Source organism: Abrus precatorius, unplaced genomic scaffold (genome assembly GCF_003935025.1).
Source record: "Abrus precatorius isolate BTA unplaced genomic scaffold, Abrus_2018 Scaffold3, whole genome shotgun sequence".
In the NCBI taxonomy this organism is placed as follows: Eukaryota; Viridiplantae; Streptophyta; class Magnoliopsida; order Fabales; family Fabaceae; genus Abrus; species Abrus precatorius.
The window spans coordinates 19438713-19456746 of NW_020874373.1; the positions used below are offsets into that span (position 1 = coordinate 19438713).

Here is an 18034-nt window from a genome sequence, read left to right on the forward strand (position 1 = left end):
ATATATCCTTTTAGTTAAACGACTTCCATGTTTATTTTGTTAAATAAATAGCATTAATTAAAATTATTGATAAACAAATAACGTTAAAATGAGTTTGTAGAAAGAATATACTAATCTTAACATTATGTATAGTTAAACTATAGGAAAAATGAAGTATAAATTATAATTATATCTTACGATACATATTCTAAAACAAATAATATTATATAAATATAATATAATTATTTTAAAAAATAAAAGACAATAGCCTAAAGTTAGCTTTTTATTTAAATATTACATTCTTTAAAATAATTTCTCAAAATAAGATTTTTTAAAAAAATTAATTTTCTGTTTGATATTTTTTTTATGTTAACCGTAGTATTACTTATACATAGATGATAATAAATTTTAATTATTTTTTTAATAGACTTTTGTCCTTGTATGACTGATATCATTCAGCTATTACGTGTCGTGTATATTATACAAAATAGGACTATAGTAAAAATTTTATTATTTTTTAAATATGTTATCGTCTGATAACAACTAGTACTATGTGCATATATTCAGATATGCTTAATTGTTTGTTAGTACAAACTAAAAAATGACACCTATAATTATATTGAACCATACAAGAGAGAACACTTGGATACAATATTTTAGGTATATTTAATATTGTTATCTAATCAAAGTCACATAGCAGTGAATAAGCTTAGCTGTTTGTTATTACTAAGTAAAAAATTGTACATACAATCATACTGAACCATGCAAGAAAGAAAATATTTGGGTATAATATTTTTATATATATTTAATATTGTTATCTAATCAAAATCACGTAACAATTGATGTATTTAGTATTTTTTTTTATAAGTAAAATAAATCTTATTAAAAAGAGTTCAAGGGGAATTCAAAACTCATATACACAAAAAATTACTTACTCAGAGAAATAAAAAGTAAAAATATACTTATACAAAATTAAGACAGATGCAATTTCGTGGGTTCAAATACCAATCAGCTAACATAATAGCTTCTCCTTTCTTAACAAGTGATAACCATTTTCAGGATCTCAGAATAATAGAATCTAGGACTTCCCTCTCATCCAAAATACTATTGGAAAATATAATTCTATTTCTATGCAACCACAAAGACCACACTGTACTTACCCAAATAATTAATAAGCATATTCATTCTCTTTTACTACAGCCAACACCAACCCAAGAAAGCAAGTGAGTTGATAAATCTGAAGGCAGAACCAGTGAGAATCCAAGCCAACGCGCAGTAAAGTACCAGATTTGAGATGAAACTGAACACGTTAAAAATAAATGAGTTGGAAGTTCCTCCAAACCATGACAGAAGCAACAAGTTATATCATCAATTTGAACACCACGATCAACCAGTAAACCTTTACAAGGAAGTGCATTCAACAACAATTGCTAAGAAAAAACCAGACACTTAAGAGGGACCTTCCCTCTCCATAGCCTTTGCAAGGCATCTGCCGTACACTGATCTACACTATTAGGACCACCAAAAAGTTCAAATAGTCATGAATACGCATATTGCACTGAATAACAACCTGAAGAATCTGCCCTCCATACCCATTTATCTTCTTGTAGTAACTTAATAGAAACTCCATCCACAAGCTCCAACAAAAGATTAAAGCTCGAGATCTCATGTTGAAAGAGTCTTCTTCGCCAACTAACATTCCAAACCCATCTAGTGCCATCATGAAAACCATTCTCCAATACACATGATTCAGCGTTTCTCGCCACTGCAAATAATCGCGGAAATGCTTCACACAATCGCACCCCTCCTACCCACTTATCTCTCCAAAAAAGAGTGTGAAAACCTTTACCCACACTTCTATCAAACTTCTCATCCAGCCATGAATTCCCTTGATGAATAACCTCCAGCAAATCACGCCACCACAAAGAACATCTGTTGTGAACTGACGAACGCTGAAGAGAAGAAGCTAATCTTCCATATCTAGATTCCAATACCCGCACCCACAATGAACTAGAACAGTTAACACCGCGCTACAACCATTTACCAAGAAGCGCCCAATTAAACCACTGCACATTCCTAATACCCAAACCACCATTCTTCCGCGGTCTACATACAATTTTTCATTTCACCCAGGGGATTTTAGATCCATCCTTAACACCCTTCCATAAAAAATTTCGTTGGATAGTGACAATTTCCTTTATTACCGACTTCGGCACCTTAAAAAAGGATAACGAGTGCAATGACATAGAATTAAGAATGGCATTAATCAAAGTCACCATACCTCCAATCGATAAATACCTATGCTTCCATGACGCTAACCGCTTTTTAAGAGCCTCTAACACACCCTTCTATGCACTAGGCTTTCTTGGGTTAACACCTAACTGTAACCCGAGATACTTTAATGGGAAACTACCAATCTTACAATCGATATTTAGTATTGTGTGCTTTAGAGTGTGAATATGAAATGCCTAATAACTCAAAATACTAATATAGAAATGATAGCTCGACTCTTGGGCAACAAAATTAATTAGTAATACATTCTAACATGTCTTTTTCAATAATGAATATTTTTGATATTTGAATGCAGAATCAGTCATTTCCATATGATAAGCTTAATCAAATAGTCAAATGTGCATGTAGTATCAGTTAATACCGAACAATAACATATTAAAAAAATAATAAAAATTTTACCATTGTCTTATTTCTTTCGATACTTATTAAAATAATAAAAAAATTTATTATTATTCTATTTTGTCTAATACATGCAACACATGTCAGTTTTTAAATAGTATTGGTCATTTAGAGAAAATAACCTGTGAAAATAATAATTAAAACTGTTGTTGACATGGTAAAAAAAAATAGCAAACAATAAATTAGTTTTAAAAGAATCTTATTTTGAAAAATTGTAGTAAATAATGTATTATTTAAGTAAAAAAGTTGTCAAAGTTAGAACAACCTAAATACAATTCAAACAGAAAACTGTTTAAAAAAAAAACAAACAAACATTCTATAATTTATTTTGGTTTACTTTCTAGTTCTACAATTCTAGTTTCATTTTATATTTATACTCAATATTTTTTTTTTAATTTTGTAATATAACTCCTAAATTTAACTCCTTTACAAATTGTACAATTATGAAGTCAATAAATAATAAATAAAATATATATAATTATCATTAATAAATTTTATTATAAAATTTAATAATTTTTATTTATAATATATTTTTAATCTTCAAAAATATAATATGATTTAATTTTTATTTTTATTAGTTTTAGTCCTTAAAAAACTAAAACATTTCAAAATAACATTTATTAATGACTTATTGTGCATTTAAACATGTCAATCACAGGTAGCAATAAAGACTATTTTTAAGATTTTAAATTTTTTGAAGATCAAAATTAATAATATTTTATATAGAAGTAAAATTAAATTTATTCATATTTTTAGAAACTAAAATTATATTTAAGGTTTTTTAATTAATACCTACTAAAAGATTTGTTAGTGAAGTATTAGAAAAAATTAAGTGATTTAGTCATAATTTTTTTTATTAAAAATCATATCAAGTGTATTAAAAATTATGGCAAGATGCATTAATAATTTTTCTGACAAAAAAATATTTTATTCTTTAATCAATATTCTTAAGATATTTGTTAGCGCTTGTTATAAAAATTGTTAGCGCTTGTTATAAAAAATAGCCAAACGGTCACTAAGAAAAAAGTATATTTTAAATTAAAAATGATATTAATTTATTTACCATTTTAAAAAAAAATTATTGCTTAAAGCAAATCCTTAGAAAATAAAGAAAAAAAAATAAAAGGAAAGGAATTAATTAACAAACCCCCCCCCCACACACACACATATATATATATATATATATATAATTAAAAATTATAATATTTAATATTATTAATACATTAAAAATAAAGTTTGATTTAAGTAGATTATAATGTAAAAATTGTATGGATAAATTTTAAAATAATCATTACAATAATAATATGACAATTCATTGGATGATAATATAAAAAAAATTATTCTATTTATATATTTTAATTAAATTTAAATTTAATTATCTGTAAATTTTTATTGTATATATTTAAACACATGTTAAAAATAATTAATAAATAAAATTATAATAAAAATAATGATTTATAACTTAATAAATAATAATTTTTTATCAAAGGATACGTTATGATGCATTATAAATTAGAAAAAAAAGTGTATTGTTAAATTTCTTAATAAAAAATCATTAAAATTTCTTACCTAATTAATAGTATTTTCTAACAAATATAGTTAAAAGACTTGTGTTTGAAAGAATTTATAAAATATTTATAAATTTTATAATCTTTTAATTTATTTTGATAAATTCTTTTATTACAATTTATCAAAATAAGTAACTTTTAATTTAATTTAATAATTTTAAAATTTATATAAAAACTATTAAATAAATATTTATTTAAAGTTAAACTATATATTTAGTATGTATAATTTATATTATTTATAAATTTATTCTTATATTTATGAAATTTATGTTTTTGTTGTTATATAAATTATTTTGTTATATTTTAATTTTTTGTAAACATAATACCTATAAAAAAATTAAAAATAAATGATATTTTTATATTAATAAAGAATAATTTATTAATGATATTATAACAGTGAAAAATAAAATAATTATATGAAAATTAACATATATAATTTTTAAAAAAACAATTAATTTATAAACGATTATTAATCATAAAAATTAAATATAAAAAATGTTAACTTGAGTTTTTAGAACTGAATTTGACGATATAATAATAGTATGTTTATATTGAAAAAAGTATCTTTTATTTTTTTTCGATAATTTAATAAATATTTTTTAATGAAAATTTATTGCATTTACGTGTTTAAACAAATATGTTAAATATATATATTAAAAAATAAAATTTTCATTCAAAGACAGTAAATATATAATAAAAATATTAAATTAAGAAATTAAAATATATTAAAAAATGAAAACTAATGTATTTGTTGTGTAAAATAAACTAAAAAAGCACTAATTCTCAATTTTAATATATATTAATATGATATGAAAATAAATTACTCCCTTTTAATTAATAGTCTAAAGGCAACAGTTGAAAAGATTCATGCATATTTTAACCTTCACTTGTTAACAAACGAAATTTTGATGTCTCCTCCGTCGGTAGTGGGTATAAATACCACCCACTCTTTTCTTCTCTCTCTGGCGCTCACTTCTTTCAACTTATTTCTCTCTCTCGAGTCTCGCGTTCAGTGAGAGAGATAGTGGGTGTGATTTTCGTTGTTAAGGCTTAGCGCATGCTTCCTCTCACCCTAACCATCCAAAATAGAAAAAAACAGAGTTGAAACCTCCAACTTCAATGACGGTGTTTTCCACCAAGCAAGTGTTTCCGGTCGACTACGAGGCCGAAGTGTCACACCGGCTTCTAGAAGCTTCTCACTCCGGCGATCTCCCCCTGGCCTTCCAATGCATTGCCGATCCCTCCGTCGACGTCAACTTCGCCGGTGCCGTCACCTTGAAGACATCCGCCACCGACCTTCTCCTCCTCCCCGAATCCCCCAGCCAAGTCCGCTTCCACTTCCAGGAATTCGTCTCCGACGTCACGCCTCTCTTCCTCGCCGTTCATTCTGGTAACGCCGGCCTCGTCAAGAAGCTACTGGTAAAGCCACGCTCGTTCTTCCTAAGATCGCGACGTGATTCGAATTTTTTAACTGTTTTATTGATTATTGATTTTCTCTGATTCCGAGTCTCAGCTTTTCACCTGTTTTCGAAACGGTTCAAAGTGCTCTAGGCTCAATTTTTTTAAAACGAAAAAATTATTGCTGATTCGGTGTTTTTGAACTGTTTTACGAGCGAAAATTTTGTGGAATGTGTTTTTAATCGTTAACCTTAACTTATGAGATTACTGAAATCGAAGAGTATTAACTCTTGACAGTGATGTCGTTGAAGAATTAAGATCTCTTCTACAAAATTTAATTTCGAGTTCAAAATGTTCTCTCTCTCTTTCTCTCTCTTTCTTTTTGTTTTAGTTTTAATTTTCAAAGAAAATAACTAGTCTTCGCCCTAATTTTTGAAACAAAAATGGATTTCATTTTCCAAGTTACGGGGAAAAGAAAAAGCAACGTTGATTTTGAATTTTTGAATCGTTCACTTTTTAATTGGATGAGTAATGTTGGTGGTTAGTCCTTGGTCCCCACTTCACTTTTCTCCATCGTTATAATCTCTACACAGTTATATCTGTCCATTTCCCCTTGGCATAGTTCTCTTCTCCCCTCAATCTAAAGCGAGACATTACAAGTGTTCAAGTATCAGCTGTACATCATATTCTTCTATTCACTCCAAAAAAGCTGCAGAGTTTTTTTTTTCCTTTGGCGACAAAGAAAATGAATATTACGATCCTTAAGGCTTTCAAATCAATGTAAGCCACGCGACGAACAAATTACATATTCCATTTTATTCCAGAGGAAAATATTGGAGAGTAACCTTTCCCTTTTGTAATAACAGAAGAAAATTATACTGTAATAAAAAAGTTCATTCCCATTATTTTTTCTTAAAAAAAATCATTCTATGTTTTTTTTAAAGAAAAGTCACCCTAATTTTTATGAGATAGCAAAAGACTCTCGAGAGCTTAAAGATCAATGCAATTTTATTTACGTAGTAATATGGATTCTTTTTCTGTTTTTGGGAGCGTGTCTCGCACTCTTGCGTGTCCCCATACCGTGTCGACTTGTCCCCGACCATTGGAAATTATGCAGTTTACACGATACGTCCCTCCCTCCTTAGGCCCCACACACACACCAAAAGAGAAAAAAGATAACTATTTTCATTATCTTCTTTTTGTTTGATTTTGTTCACTTTTATCTTCTGCTATATTACATAATCGCTTCTTCCCCATTTTGAATATGTTATGTATGGATTTTCTCGGGCTATTTTATACCAGGATACGTAACTACGAAAAGAAAGATAAAAAGGCACAAAAATGATTAAAGTGTGGAAGGCATTTTTGTCCCAAGTGTATTGAAACTTCTTGATTTATTACTATGCGCTGTGTTGTTATATTTCAACATTTTAACACTTTGGAAAAAAATAAAGGAAGAAAAAATAAAATTAGAAGTTTCTTGCAGAGTTTTTCAGGAATTATAAACTATGACTACACATTCCAATTTGTTTAACTTATTTTAAAGAAATATCAACTTATTTTTATTAAAATTTTAGAAAATTTTTAAAAAGTGAATAATAATTGTTCAAAACAATTCTAATCAAACATGCACTAAGAGGTTGAAATTTTCCTTTTTAATTAAATGACAGAATGTGGGAGCTGATGTAAACCAGAAGCTCTTCCGAGGCTTTGCAACGACCGCAGCAGTAAGGGAGGGTCACTTTGATATTCTGGAGATCTTACTTAAAGCAGGGGCATCGCAGCCAGCATGTGAAGAAGCGCTTCTGGAGGCAAGTTGCCATGGGGAAGCAGAGTGTGTAGAATTACTCATGAACTCTGATTTGATCCGACCTCATGTTGCTGTACATGCTCTTGTGACCGCAAGCTGCAGGGGGTTTGTAGATGTTGTTGAGACACTCATAAAGGTACGTCTTCTGCAGCAGCATAGGTCTAGATATTCCATCATGTGACCCCTGAACAATGATTTAGATCAATAGCGTTTGCATTTTGCAGTGTTTTTATTGGTTTTACCTGGCATATTAAGTTCGGATCGTATTAGGCAATATTCACGATCAGATTATGTTTCCCTCTCCTGCTCTCTCTTATGTTCTGAAAACTTTCATGTCTTTGCCATGCTTGTTAGCTTTTCACAAAATTTTCCCGAACATTTACCTTGTTTGTCATTTTGCAAGTGTAAACTTATACCTTGAATTTTCTTCTTCCTAGAGTTCAATTGACATTCCCATCTTATGTAACTTGTGAAGCAAGTGGCACCTTAATATTTATCTGCCAGTCTCAAACGTATAGTTACACTGTTATTCTCACCTAATGTTCTAAGTCAATTGCCGCCACAGTATTCTTACTCTCACCTAACATTTAGTTAAGGGAAACTAAATAAACCTATGCTTGTAGTCAATTAATACTGGTACAAGTTACTGTTTATGGTAAATACTTGTTTGAACTTAGAACATGCTAAACTTAAGATGTGTTTGTTAAATGGCAGTGTGGGGCGGATGCCAGTGCAAAAGACCGGGTGCTTTTACAGTCACTTAAGCCTTCACTCCATACAAATGTGGATTGTACTGCACTTGTTGCAGCTGTAATTCACAGGCAGGTCCCTGTTGTTGATTTACTACTGCAGGTTTGCCCCCTTCAAAACTTCTGATTATTGTTACAATTTGGTTTTTTGCACGAGAATATTTCACATCTATGCCCACTCCTAGTTTTTGCAACCAATATTTCTTTGCTATTGGAATTTGCTTCTCGTGGACTATTGGTTTGTTACTTTTTACTAACTAATTACATTTTATCCAAAATAATTTTTATTGAGCTATAATGAATCATGTAAGAAGCCATGTGACTTTGTGGCACAAAATGGCTTGTTTCTTAATGCTGAAGATTATGTTCATGAGTCTGCCAAAGGCAGTGACCTCTTTTAATGATGCTCAGCAGGTTTCTGCTGCTGCACAACAATTCAGAAAAAAATAAAATAAAAAAATAAGATTTTCAGTATCTTCATTTGATTTGTTTATTTTGCCGATAGTAACATAATTGGACTTGTGTTTTCTCTCTCTACATTTTATTGTTAATATGAAATGAGCCTCACTAGAACTTTTCTTACAAATGAACTACAGAATGGTGCTAGAACAGACTTTGAAGTGAGGCTTGGAGCTTGGTCATGGGACACTTCAACTGGTGAAGAGCTTCGTGTGGGTGCTGGGCTGGGAGAACCTTATGGCATTGCCTGGTGTGCAGTTGAGTATTTTGAAAGAAGTGGTGCTATACTACGATTGCTCCTGCAACATGTCTGCTCCAAACCTCATCGGGGAAGGACCCTTCTACACCATGCCATACTCTGTGGCAATGTTGAGGCCGTCAGGGTGCTCTTAGAATGTGGTGCTGATGTGGAATCCGCAGTTAAAACAACCGGCAAGACTGAGTTCCTTCCTGTCCACATGGCATCTTGTCTAGGCTTACCAACAATTGTTCAATGCCTCATTGATTTTGGTTGTGATTTGAACTCTATAACGGACTCTTGTGACACAGCTTTGATGATCTGTGCAAAATATAAACAAGAGGAGTGTCTCAAGGTACTAACAAGAGCTGGTGCTGATTTTGGCTTGGTCAATATTGCTGGTCAATCTGCAAGTTCAATCGCTGAGTCAAGCAAGTGGTCACTTGGTTTTCAACAGGCAGTGTTGGATACAATCAGAAGGGGCATGATACCCAAATCCAGCAATACTATAATTTTTTCCCCTATAATATTTGTTGCTCAAGCTGGAGATACTGAAGCATTGAAAACTGTCATTGAATCAGGAGAATTTCATCTTGACTATCAAGATGATAGTGGCTTCTCTGCAGTTATGCATGCTGCTTCAAAGGGTCATGTGGAATCGTTTCGATTGCTTGTATATGCTGGTGCCGATGTAAAGCTGTGCAATAAATCTGGTGAAACAGCCATAACCCTATCTGAAATGAATCAAAAATGTGATTTATTTGACAAGGTCATGCTTGAATTTGAGCTTGAAAAGGGCAATTGTAATGCTGGTGGCTTTTATGCTTTACACCGAGCAGCTCGCCGTGGTGACTTGGATGCTGTTACATTGCTCACCAGCAAAGGTTATGATGTGAATGTCCCTGATGGGGAGGACTACACACCGCTCATGTTAGCAGCAAGGGAAGGCCATGCGTTGATTTGCAAGCTTCTAATTTCATATGGTGCTCATTGTAATGCTAAAAACGCCAGAGGGCAAACTGCACTTTTACTTGCAAGGAAATTTGCAGGAGGGAAAAACGATGCAGAGGCTATTATACTAGATGAACTTGCACGCAAATTGGTATTAGATGGTGCCTATGTTCAAAAGCACACCAAAGGTGGGAAGGGCTCCCCACATGTGAAACAAATAAGGATGTTAGGCTCTGCAGGTGTGCTTTGTTGGGGGAAGTCAAGCCGGAGAAATGTGATTTGTTGTGAGGCAGAGTTGGGGCCAAGCACAACATTACGTAGAAATAGGTGCAAGAGAGGGGATGCAGATAAACCTGGAATGTTTAGGGTGCTCACTAACAAGAACAGGGAAGTGCATTTTGTATGTGACGGGGGATTAGAAGTTGCCGAGCTTTGGGTGAGGGGTATTAAACTTGTAGCCAAAGAGGCTGTTTTTCATAAGCAGATATCGGTCTAAATAGCGTTAATTATTGTCGATATGGTAGGATGTATAGGTGTTTGGAGTAGCACTTCATCTCGAAGTATTTTAGCTGCTTTTTATTGTAAAGATTTTGATCTATCAACGGTTGTACATCCTTTTTTTGGACGTTGGGGAAACTGAAAACAGAAAAGTTCTTTACCGTTTCTTATATCAGTGGATCTCATGGTAGGTGATACAATTAGACTTCAGAAATTAGCATCAGGTAATAGACATATTTCCAAAAAAATAAAACTTTCAAAATTATAGATATTGATCATATTAGTTTTGTAAGAATTAGGAGCTTTGGTGTTTTAAAATGAATATGCAGTAGGGATATCCATAGGTTGGATTAGCAAGTATTTATCTCAATTTTAATATAATTTGTTTAGTGGATTAGCTAGAAGTAGATAGAATAAAAAAAAAGAAAAAAGAGATGAGGGTGGATAGAATTAAAGTAGAAAAGGATATGAACTTAGATAAATTTTTATCTGATCGTGTGATTAGTGAAAATATGATAAATTGATAAATAGTAATACAAATTATATACAAATGATAGAGTTAATTTTTATAAAAAATTATGGTACCAGATGACGGGTGGTAGCAATGATAACGGTGGTGATAGTTGTAGCATTAATGTCGAGTGTTTTGATAACTAGGGCAGTGATCGTAGTTATAAAATTTATTACACATAAACACCATGACACAGATATTTGCATTTGGTATGCTAATCGATCCAACTATAAGATTACTTTTCTTATAAATTAGTGTATGGGTTTGCAAATAGTCTGTTTACTAGCACAAAACTACTTTTTAAAAATTAATTTTAAAAATAATAAAGAAAAAGTCATATTGGGATAGCTTGTAGCCGTAGCCCACACATCAATTAGGTTTTTGTAATATAAGTTCTTTAAGTGTTGAAAAAAAAAACTGTAATATAATATTTTAGTAAATTGACTTCTCAAAATGGATTAAAAAAATGGTGAAATGTATTATATGTCATTTTTCTCAAGATTGACTTAACGTTATTTGAAAAAAAATGTACGTGTTAAACAACTTCCTAATGCGTTTAATTTCAGGACATTCCGAGAAATAACATTACACTTGCAGTTTTAAATTATAACAATAGAGTAGAAAAACCCATAATCAAAGCTTTGGATAAAAAAAAAATATTTATTTACCTTTTGATAAAGGATTGGACTTTTAAAAGAATATATGGCAGCTTGATAATCATAATTCAAGGTTTTGATACAATAACAGTGGATATGTGGAGGGCAGTCCTTCCTTCCCCTGTCCATGAAATAAAAATAGAAATGTCATTTTATGGACAAATGCTGCATCAGTATTCAGTGCTCTTCAATCTTCACTCAAAATATTTGGCCTTGCTATTATAGAAAAAGAGAAATATAATATTATGGTAACAAATCTAACGAATTAAACTTTATTTTATAGTAAAGCATAATAGGATTGATGTACCCTTTATTCCCAAAAACAGAAAAATAATAATATGTCTTTTTTGCTTAAAAAAAAAGAATAATGTGTCTTTTATGCGCGCGCCCAAAACAAATAAAAAATACAAAGTAATTCATTCATCCAACAGGACAAAGTTTAACAAAGAAAAACAAGTTGAAACATCAAATTACCGTACTTATAGAAAATTTTCAAAATTTATTTGTGCATTTCATCATTTTTATTTTTTTATTGAGTAGAAACATTGATTATTTGATAATAATTTAAGTAAAAAAACTAATAAATACTCTTATCATATTAATTAAGAAAATAAAAATAGAATGTTTATAGAAAAATATTTATTATATTAAAAATATTTAATATAATTTCAATTTAGTTAATCACCGTACGGAGTAAAATTTCATTTTAGTTTATGAAAGATAGAGTTATTTAATTTTATCATTAAAAATATTAAAATTAATCTCTAAATATTTAGTTTGTTATTCATTTTAGTCTCTCTGCCAGAGTCTATTAATTAACTTTTATAAAGATGACGATGTGATATGTTAAATACAATGTAACTAGTTAATATATCTCTAATTATATCAATTAAAAATGTTACAGCATAATATGACTAAAAAAATTACTTCATTTGTCTTTCTTATATATAACACTTCATTAAAATATTACAACATAATTTGACTAAAATATACTTCATTTCTCTCTCGTAGAACACTTCATTAAAAATGTGTATGAAAATAAAATATTTCTTTAAGTAACTTTATATTATAATGTTTTAAATTGATATGATTAGGGACACGTTAGCTAGTGTGTCGCATTACATTTAATATGTGAAATCACTATATACGTAGGAATTAACTAGCATATTCTAGTAGAGGATTAAAATAAATGACAAATAATATATTTAAGGACTAATTTTAATATTTGTTTTTATTTACCAAATTAAAAATACTTCTAATCTATTGAGGACCAATTAGAAGTTTTAGTTTAATTAGTGTAAATATTAATGTATAAAGTTATGTATAAAGTTCAAGCATTTTTAAGCAATAATTAATCCTAAGCCTTTAATACAAAATATTTTAACATAAATGATAAAATTGTTTAAAGTTAATATATTTAGACTCTAATTATATAAATAAATAAATAAATAATATAAGCCAACAAACTAGTCCAACTATACATATAAACTTATATAATATTTTAAAAAATAATTAATTATATTTTTAATATAAATTTTTTAAAAAAAAATTACTTTAAAATTTAATATAAAATTATAAAATAATGAAAAAAAAGTAAGTATAATTATTTAAAATATTACATACATGTGTATTATCATAATCTTGAACTATTACGAGGATCTGGAACTTTTCCTTTATTATTAGTCACTAGGTTTATATGCTTACTATAATTATGTTATTTTTAGCGTAGAAAATTGTGTTTCTATTAAAAGAAAATGAGTTTGTTTATTTCTTATTTTTTTTAAAGAAACAGTATAACCTGAGAAATTCAGATTAATATAATATATTTTTAACTAAAAAATATTTTATAAATATTATTTTATATAATCTTTTAATATTACACTAAATAATGTATTATATTAGAATTTATTATATTTTATATATCATTGAGTCTTGTGTTTAGAGTATCAATTCAAACTACTCCATTCTGACTTGGCTTGAGTCACATTAGATAATAAATTATTGTGAGTCGAGTAACATTCTAGGCCACCAAATTATAGTATAAGTATAGTCGTTTGCGGATAGCAAATTTATGTGAATAACTCACTTTATGATATTCGAAAAAAGACTTATTTTAATATGTGCCAAAGATAAAAAAAAAATAAAAATCCACCAATAATATTTTTTAAAAATATTAAAATTTGAAAAATTAAATTTTTATTTAACAAATTTAAAATAAAATACACCATCAAACTTTCTCTTTTGTAATATTCCTTTTACATCAACTAGCAAACTCTCAATATCCTGATACTTAGAAATTAGCTTACAACTGTTACATTGAGAATCATTTAAACACGTGCAATAATCGATGTAACATTCGACTCATCCATAGTTCACAAGACTCAATCATTAATTTATTCACTTATTAGTCTTAACAAATTATATTTTTCTAATATCAATATTTAATTAGAAAATTTTTAAAAATAATACTAAATAAGATCTATATCAAGTCACTTATTTGTATCATACAAAATTATATTTATTTCAATGATATTAATTTTTTAAAGAAATAAATATGAAATTCTTCAATTTATTGATACTTAACTAAAAATATCTTAAGAACAATACTAAATAAGATTTCACGATCAAATTACTGTTCTAAAAATATTATTATATTCTTTTAAAATAAATATGAAATACTTCAATTTATTAAAATAAATATCTATAATATAAAATACATGTTTATAATAAAAAGCTCCTAGAACATACACTAACCATTATAGGTACCAAATAATGGCATTTAAACTAACCAATGGTCCCATTATATGAATATAATAATTTATCTATTTTTAGATTAATTTGATTTCATATTTATTGATAATAATATCATATTCAAAAACAATAATAAATGATAAGTAGCATATTGAAAATCTTAAAGTTATATTGCAAATTTTAAAAGAAAAGTAATTATATTTCAAGCTTTTAAAATGTGAAGTTTAGACAAAAGAAGTAAATTTTTAGGACATATAGTTTTTAAAAGTAAAATTGTTATTGATGATGTATAGGTAGAAGTTGTATTATAGTGGAGATATTTTAAAATAATAATTGAAATAATTAACAAGTTTTTTAGGATTAGTAGGGTATTACATAAGATTTATTAATTTTTTTAAAGATTTATTTATCTTTGACTCATTGTAAAAAATATTTATTTGGGTGAACTTTTAAGAATTATTCAGGAAAAAGAGTTTTGGAGGAAAAGAGAGGAGAGGATAAAATTTATATATTTAAATAAATATATTTAAAATTAATATTTTTAAAAAATAAAAGATATAAATTAATATATTAATAAAAACTTAATGTATTAATAATATATTTGTCATCATAAATAATATATAATTCTTTTACTTTAAAATTAAAAAATATGCTTTTTCTTCCCTTCCCCTCTAAAACTCTCCTTCCAAACATACCCTTAAATGTGAAATTTTTTTAAGAGCTTAAACATAGGTTAAATTCATCCCCTGTTAAGTTATTATACCATTTAATCTAAATAAACAATTTAAAATGTATTGTGATGCTTTAAAATAAAAAATAGGTTATGTTTTTATATAAGAAAAAAATGTAATGACTTATACTTTAAATATATAAGATCATATTAATAAAATTATACCACTCATGATTTAGTAGCAATTGTTTTTGTGTTAAAAATTTAGAGAGACATTATTTATATGAAATACAATTAAAAGTTTTTAGTGATTATAAGAATTTAAAATATTTTGTTTGATAAAAAAGAATTAAATTTAAAGTAAATGAGATGGATACAAATTCTTAAATATTATGATTTTGAATTTAAATACTGTCTAGTAAAGGTAAAGGTTGTTGCTAATGTTTTAAGTAGAAATTTTTTACATATATGGTAGATTTTATAGAAAAACTAAAAGATTTAAATTTGAAAGTAAAAATTCAATTTAAAAAGTGTAAAATTGAAAATATTCAAGATTATAAACGAGTTTCAAAAGCAAATTAAAAAAAAAAGATTGATTAGTACCTTCAAGAAAAGAGAAATTTGTTAGATTTACAAAAATAAATTAAATTTAATAAATATATTAATAAAATATTAGAACAAATTAAAAATTTAATTTTGAAAAAAGTACATATAAGTAAGTTGAGTTTGTATCTTGCTGCAACAAAAATGCATCAAGATCTCAAGAAAATATGTTGGTGGCTGAAGAAACATACAGCAAAATATGTAAGTTCTTTATTTAGTTTATGGAAAGACTAAGATAAATAAAAAAAAAAGTCTGGTGGTGAATAATTGTAGAAAGAACATAAAGTGAACATAATGTTATACAAGTAACTAAAAAGTCTGAGAAAATTATAAATATTATTTTATTCTTTAACAACTATCTTTGACAATTATTAGTCAACTTAAAAATAGCTAAATATTAAAGATATTAATTAAAAAATCATAAGTAAAATATTTAATTCAAAATATTATTAATATAATTTTATTTTTTTACCATAGTTTTTTAGAATGTAAATTAAATGAAGCGTAGAAGGAATGTCATGTCGGCAAAAAAATAAATAAATTCATATATGGGCTTGAATAATAAATACATCAATTTCAACGTTATCAAGTTAATAGAAAGTCAAATATATAATTTTAAAACCATAATAACAATAATAAAAAAATATAATTATTTTAACCAATATGTATTTATATAAATACAAGTTATACGATATTTTATAAATAAAATATTATAACTATAAAATATAATCTAGAAAATAAATTAGTAAAAAAATTATATATATATATAATTATATTTTATAAAATATCATACAACTTATATTCATATAAAGAAATATTTATGAAATTATTTTATTAATGCATTTTATATATTATTTCTTATAATTATAAATATTTTTTTTATAAAGTTATCATATATATTATATTTATTGAGTAACTATTTTTTAAAAATGAAGTATATTTTTAAATCATACATTGATTTTTATTAATATAATATTATTAAAATTAATGTATATATTATTTAGATATAGGCATAAAAATATTATTTTACTGACACTCTTTCATGAATAATCGATCGACACATTATGAATTTTAAACTCAATTTTTATACATTTTAACACGATTTCTAATGTTTATTTATAATTTATTATCTTTATAATCGATATCTTTATTCTTTAGCAGCATCTTTCAAAATATCAGTAATATAATAATGAATAAATAATTGAAAAGAAATAGACTTTTCCGAAGGCACCCCTCTGAAATTCAGAGGCTCAAAATTCATTGTTAAAAACCCCCCAGAAAATGTTTATTTAGGCGTTAAGAGCTTGCTGGCCACTCTGGTCGACCGTTTCTAAGGAAGCTACAAAAGACAACACACACACTCCTCAGAGCAGAACACACACGCACCAGAGAGAGAGAGGGAGAGAGAGAGAAATGTTGAACTCTGAGTTGGTTATTGGTTCCATTAGAAGAAGTCCGTTGTGGGTTGCAGCTTTCTGTTTGAAGAACCTCAAGAAATCTCATGTCTTTGAGACTGACATTTCCTCTTCTGTTGGTTAGTTTCTCTCGCTCTCTCTCCCCTTGCTAAACCCCTTCTCCCCCCTTTCTTCTTTCATTTGTATTCCTTACGTGAGTTTTAGATCAACTTTTTTTGTTTTTTTCTTTCACCTTTGCATATCCATGAGTTTTTTTTTTGTTGGTTTCTTTCATTCTTCACTGAGAGACAAGAAACATGCTTGTTTTTTCTGTTTATTAGCAAAAATGGTGTGTGTGTGTGTGGGGGGGGGGTAGAGTGTATCTTTACAATTTTGTGTTTGTTTATATTCTGTTTGTAAGTAGTTTCGGAAATTGTTCATAGAAAGGGCAGTTGTAGATGGGGTTAGTGATTAGTTGACAAATTGCTTATTTAGCTCTCTTGTGCTGGCCTTGAAAAGTTAGTGGTGGAAGGTACTTTTTTTTATAAGATAATAAATCATTTCATTGGTCTCCAGATACCCTTTGGCCTTTGGTTTAACATAATGGTCTTAATCCTCTAAGCGAAAATATATAGCTGTTATGCTAAAATATGATGAGATTTCATTGGCTTCAGTGATGATGATTGTTTACATTACATGTCTATTATTATATACATGAAGCGGTTATTCTATCTGCCAATTGCCATGGTATTTATTAAAATCTCCTGAAATGTGGAAGTTATTGAAACTGAATTCAAGTTTAAGGAGAATGAATAGCGGCAATGAAGGATATGATAGTGGTCACGTTTTTAGTTGAAAATGGAAATGGTTTTGGAGAAAATGAATCTGATTTGTATTGATTGTGTATGAATATACAGATAAATACAAAGAGAAGCTAACAGTTGCTTAACGGAATGCCTTAAACTGACAGAAAGGCAACTAAGGATGAACTACATTACAATTATGCATGTGGAAAAAGATACGGGTTGCAGAAGTTCTATTTAATACTTGTATCAACTAACATTGTCAGCAACTTAGCAATATTGGTAATTATTATATCATGTTATGG

General features: G+C 28.0%; 2 protein-coding genes across 2 annotated transcripts in view; both read left to right on the forward strand.

The window, feature by feature from the left end:
- The first annotated feature begins 5357 nt into the window (after positions 1–5357).
- Positions 5358–10339, forward strand: LOC113862296 (ankyrin repeat domain-containing protein 50). Its single transcript, XM_027495384.1, has 4 exons — positions 5358–5657; positions 7307–7582; positions 8161–8298; positions 8792–10339. Exons 1-4 carry the CDS (start codon positions 5358–5360, stop codon positions 10337–10339), a joined length of 2262 nt encoding a protein of 753 aa, XP_027351185.1.
- Positions 10340–16852: 6513 nt separating this feature from the next.
- Positions 16853–18034, forward strand: part of LOC113861888 (sister chromatid cohesion 1 protein 2) — a 34422-nt gene continuing 33240 nt past the window's right edge. The window contains exon 1 of the mRNA XM_027494978.1: positions 16853–17066. Coding sequence (XP_027350779.1) covers positions 16946–17066 — 121 coding nt within the window. The 5' untranslated portion in view covers positions 16853–16945. The remainder of the gene's footprint in view (positions 17067–18034) is intronic.

What these genes read in the sequence shown, in the direction of transcription:
- LOC113862296 (XM_027495384.1), top strand. Translation starts at nt 5,358, where the DNA reads ATGACGGTGTTTTCCACCAAGCAAGTGTTTCCGGTCGACTACGAGGCC. An exon ending in TTGTTGAGACACTCATAAAG is followed by an intron (nt 7,583 to 8,160) that starts GTACGTCTTCTG and finishes GTTAAATGGCAG; the next exon opens with TGTGGGGCGGATGCCAGTGC. An exon ending in TTGTTGATTTACTACTGCAG is followed by an intron (nt 8,299 to 8,791) that starts GTTTGCCCCCTT and finishes AATGAACTACAG; the next exon opens with AATGGTGCTAGAACAGACTT.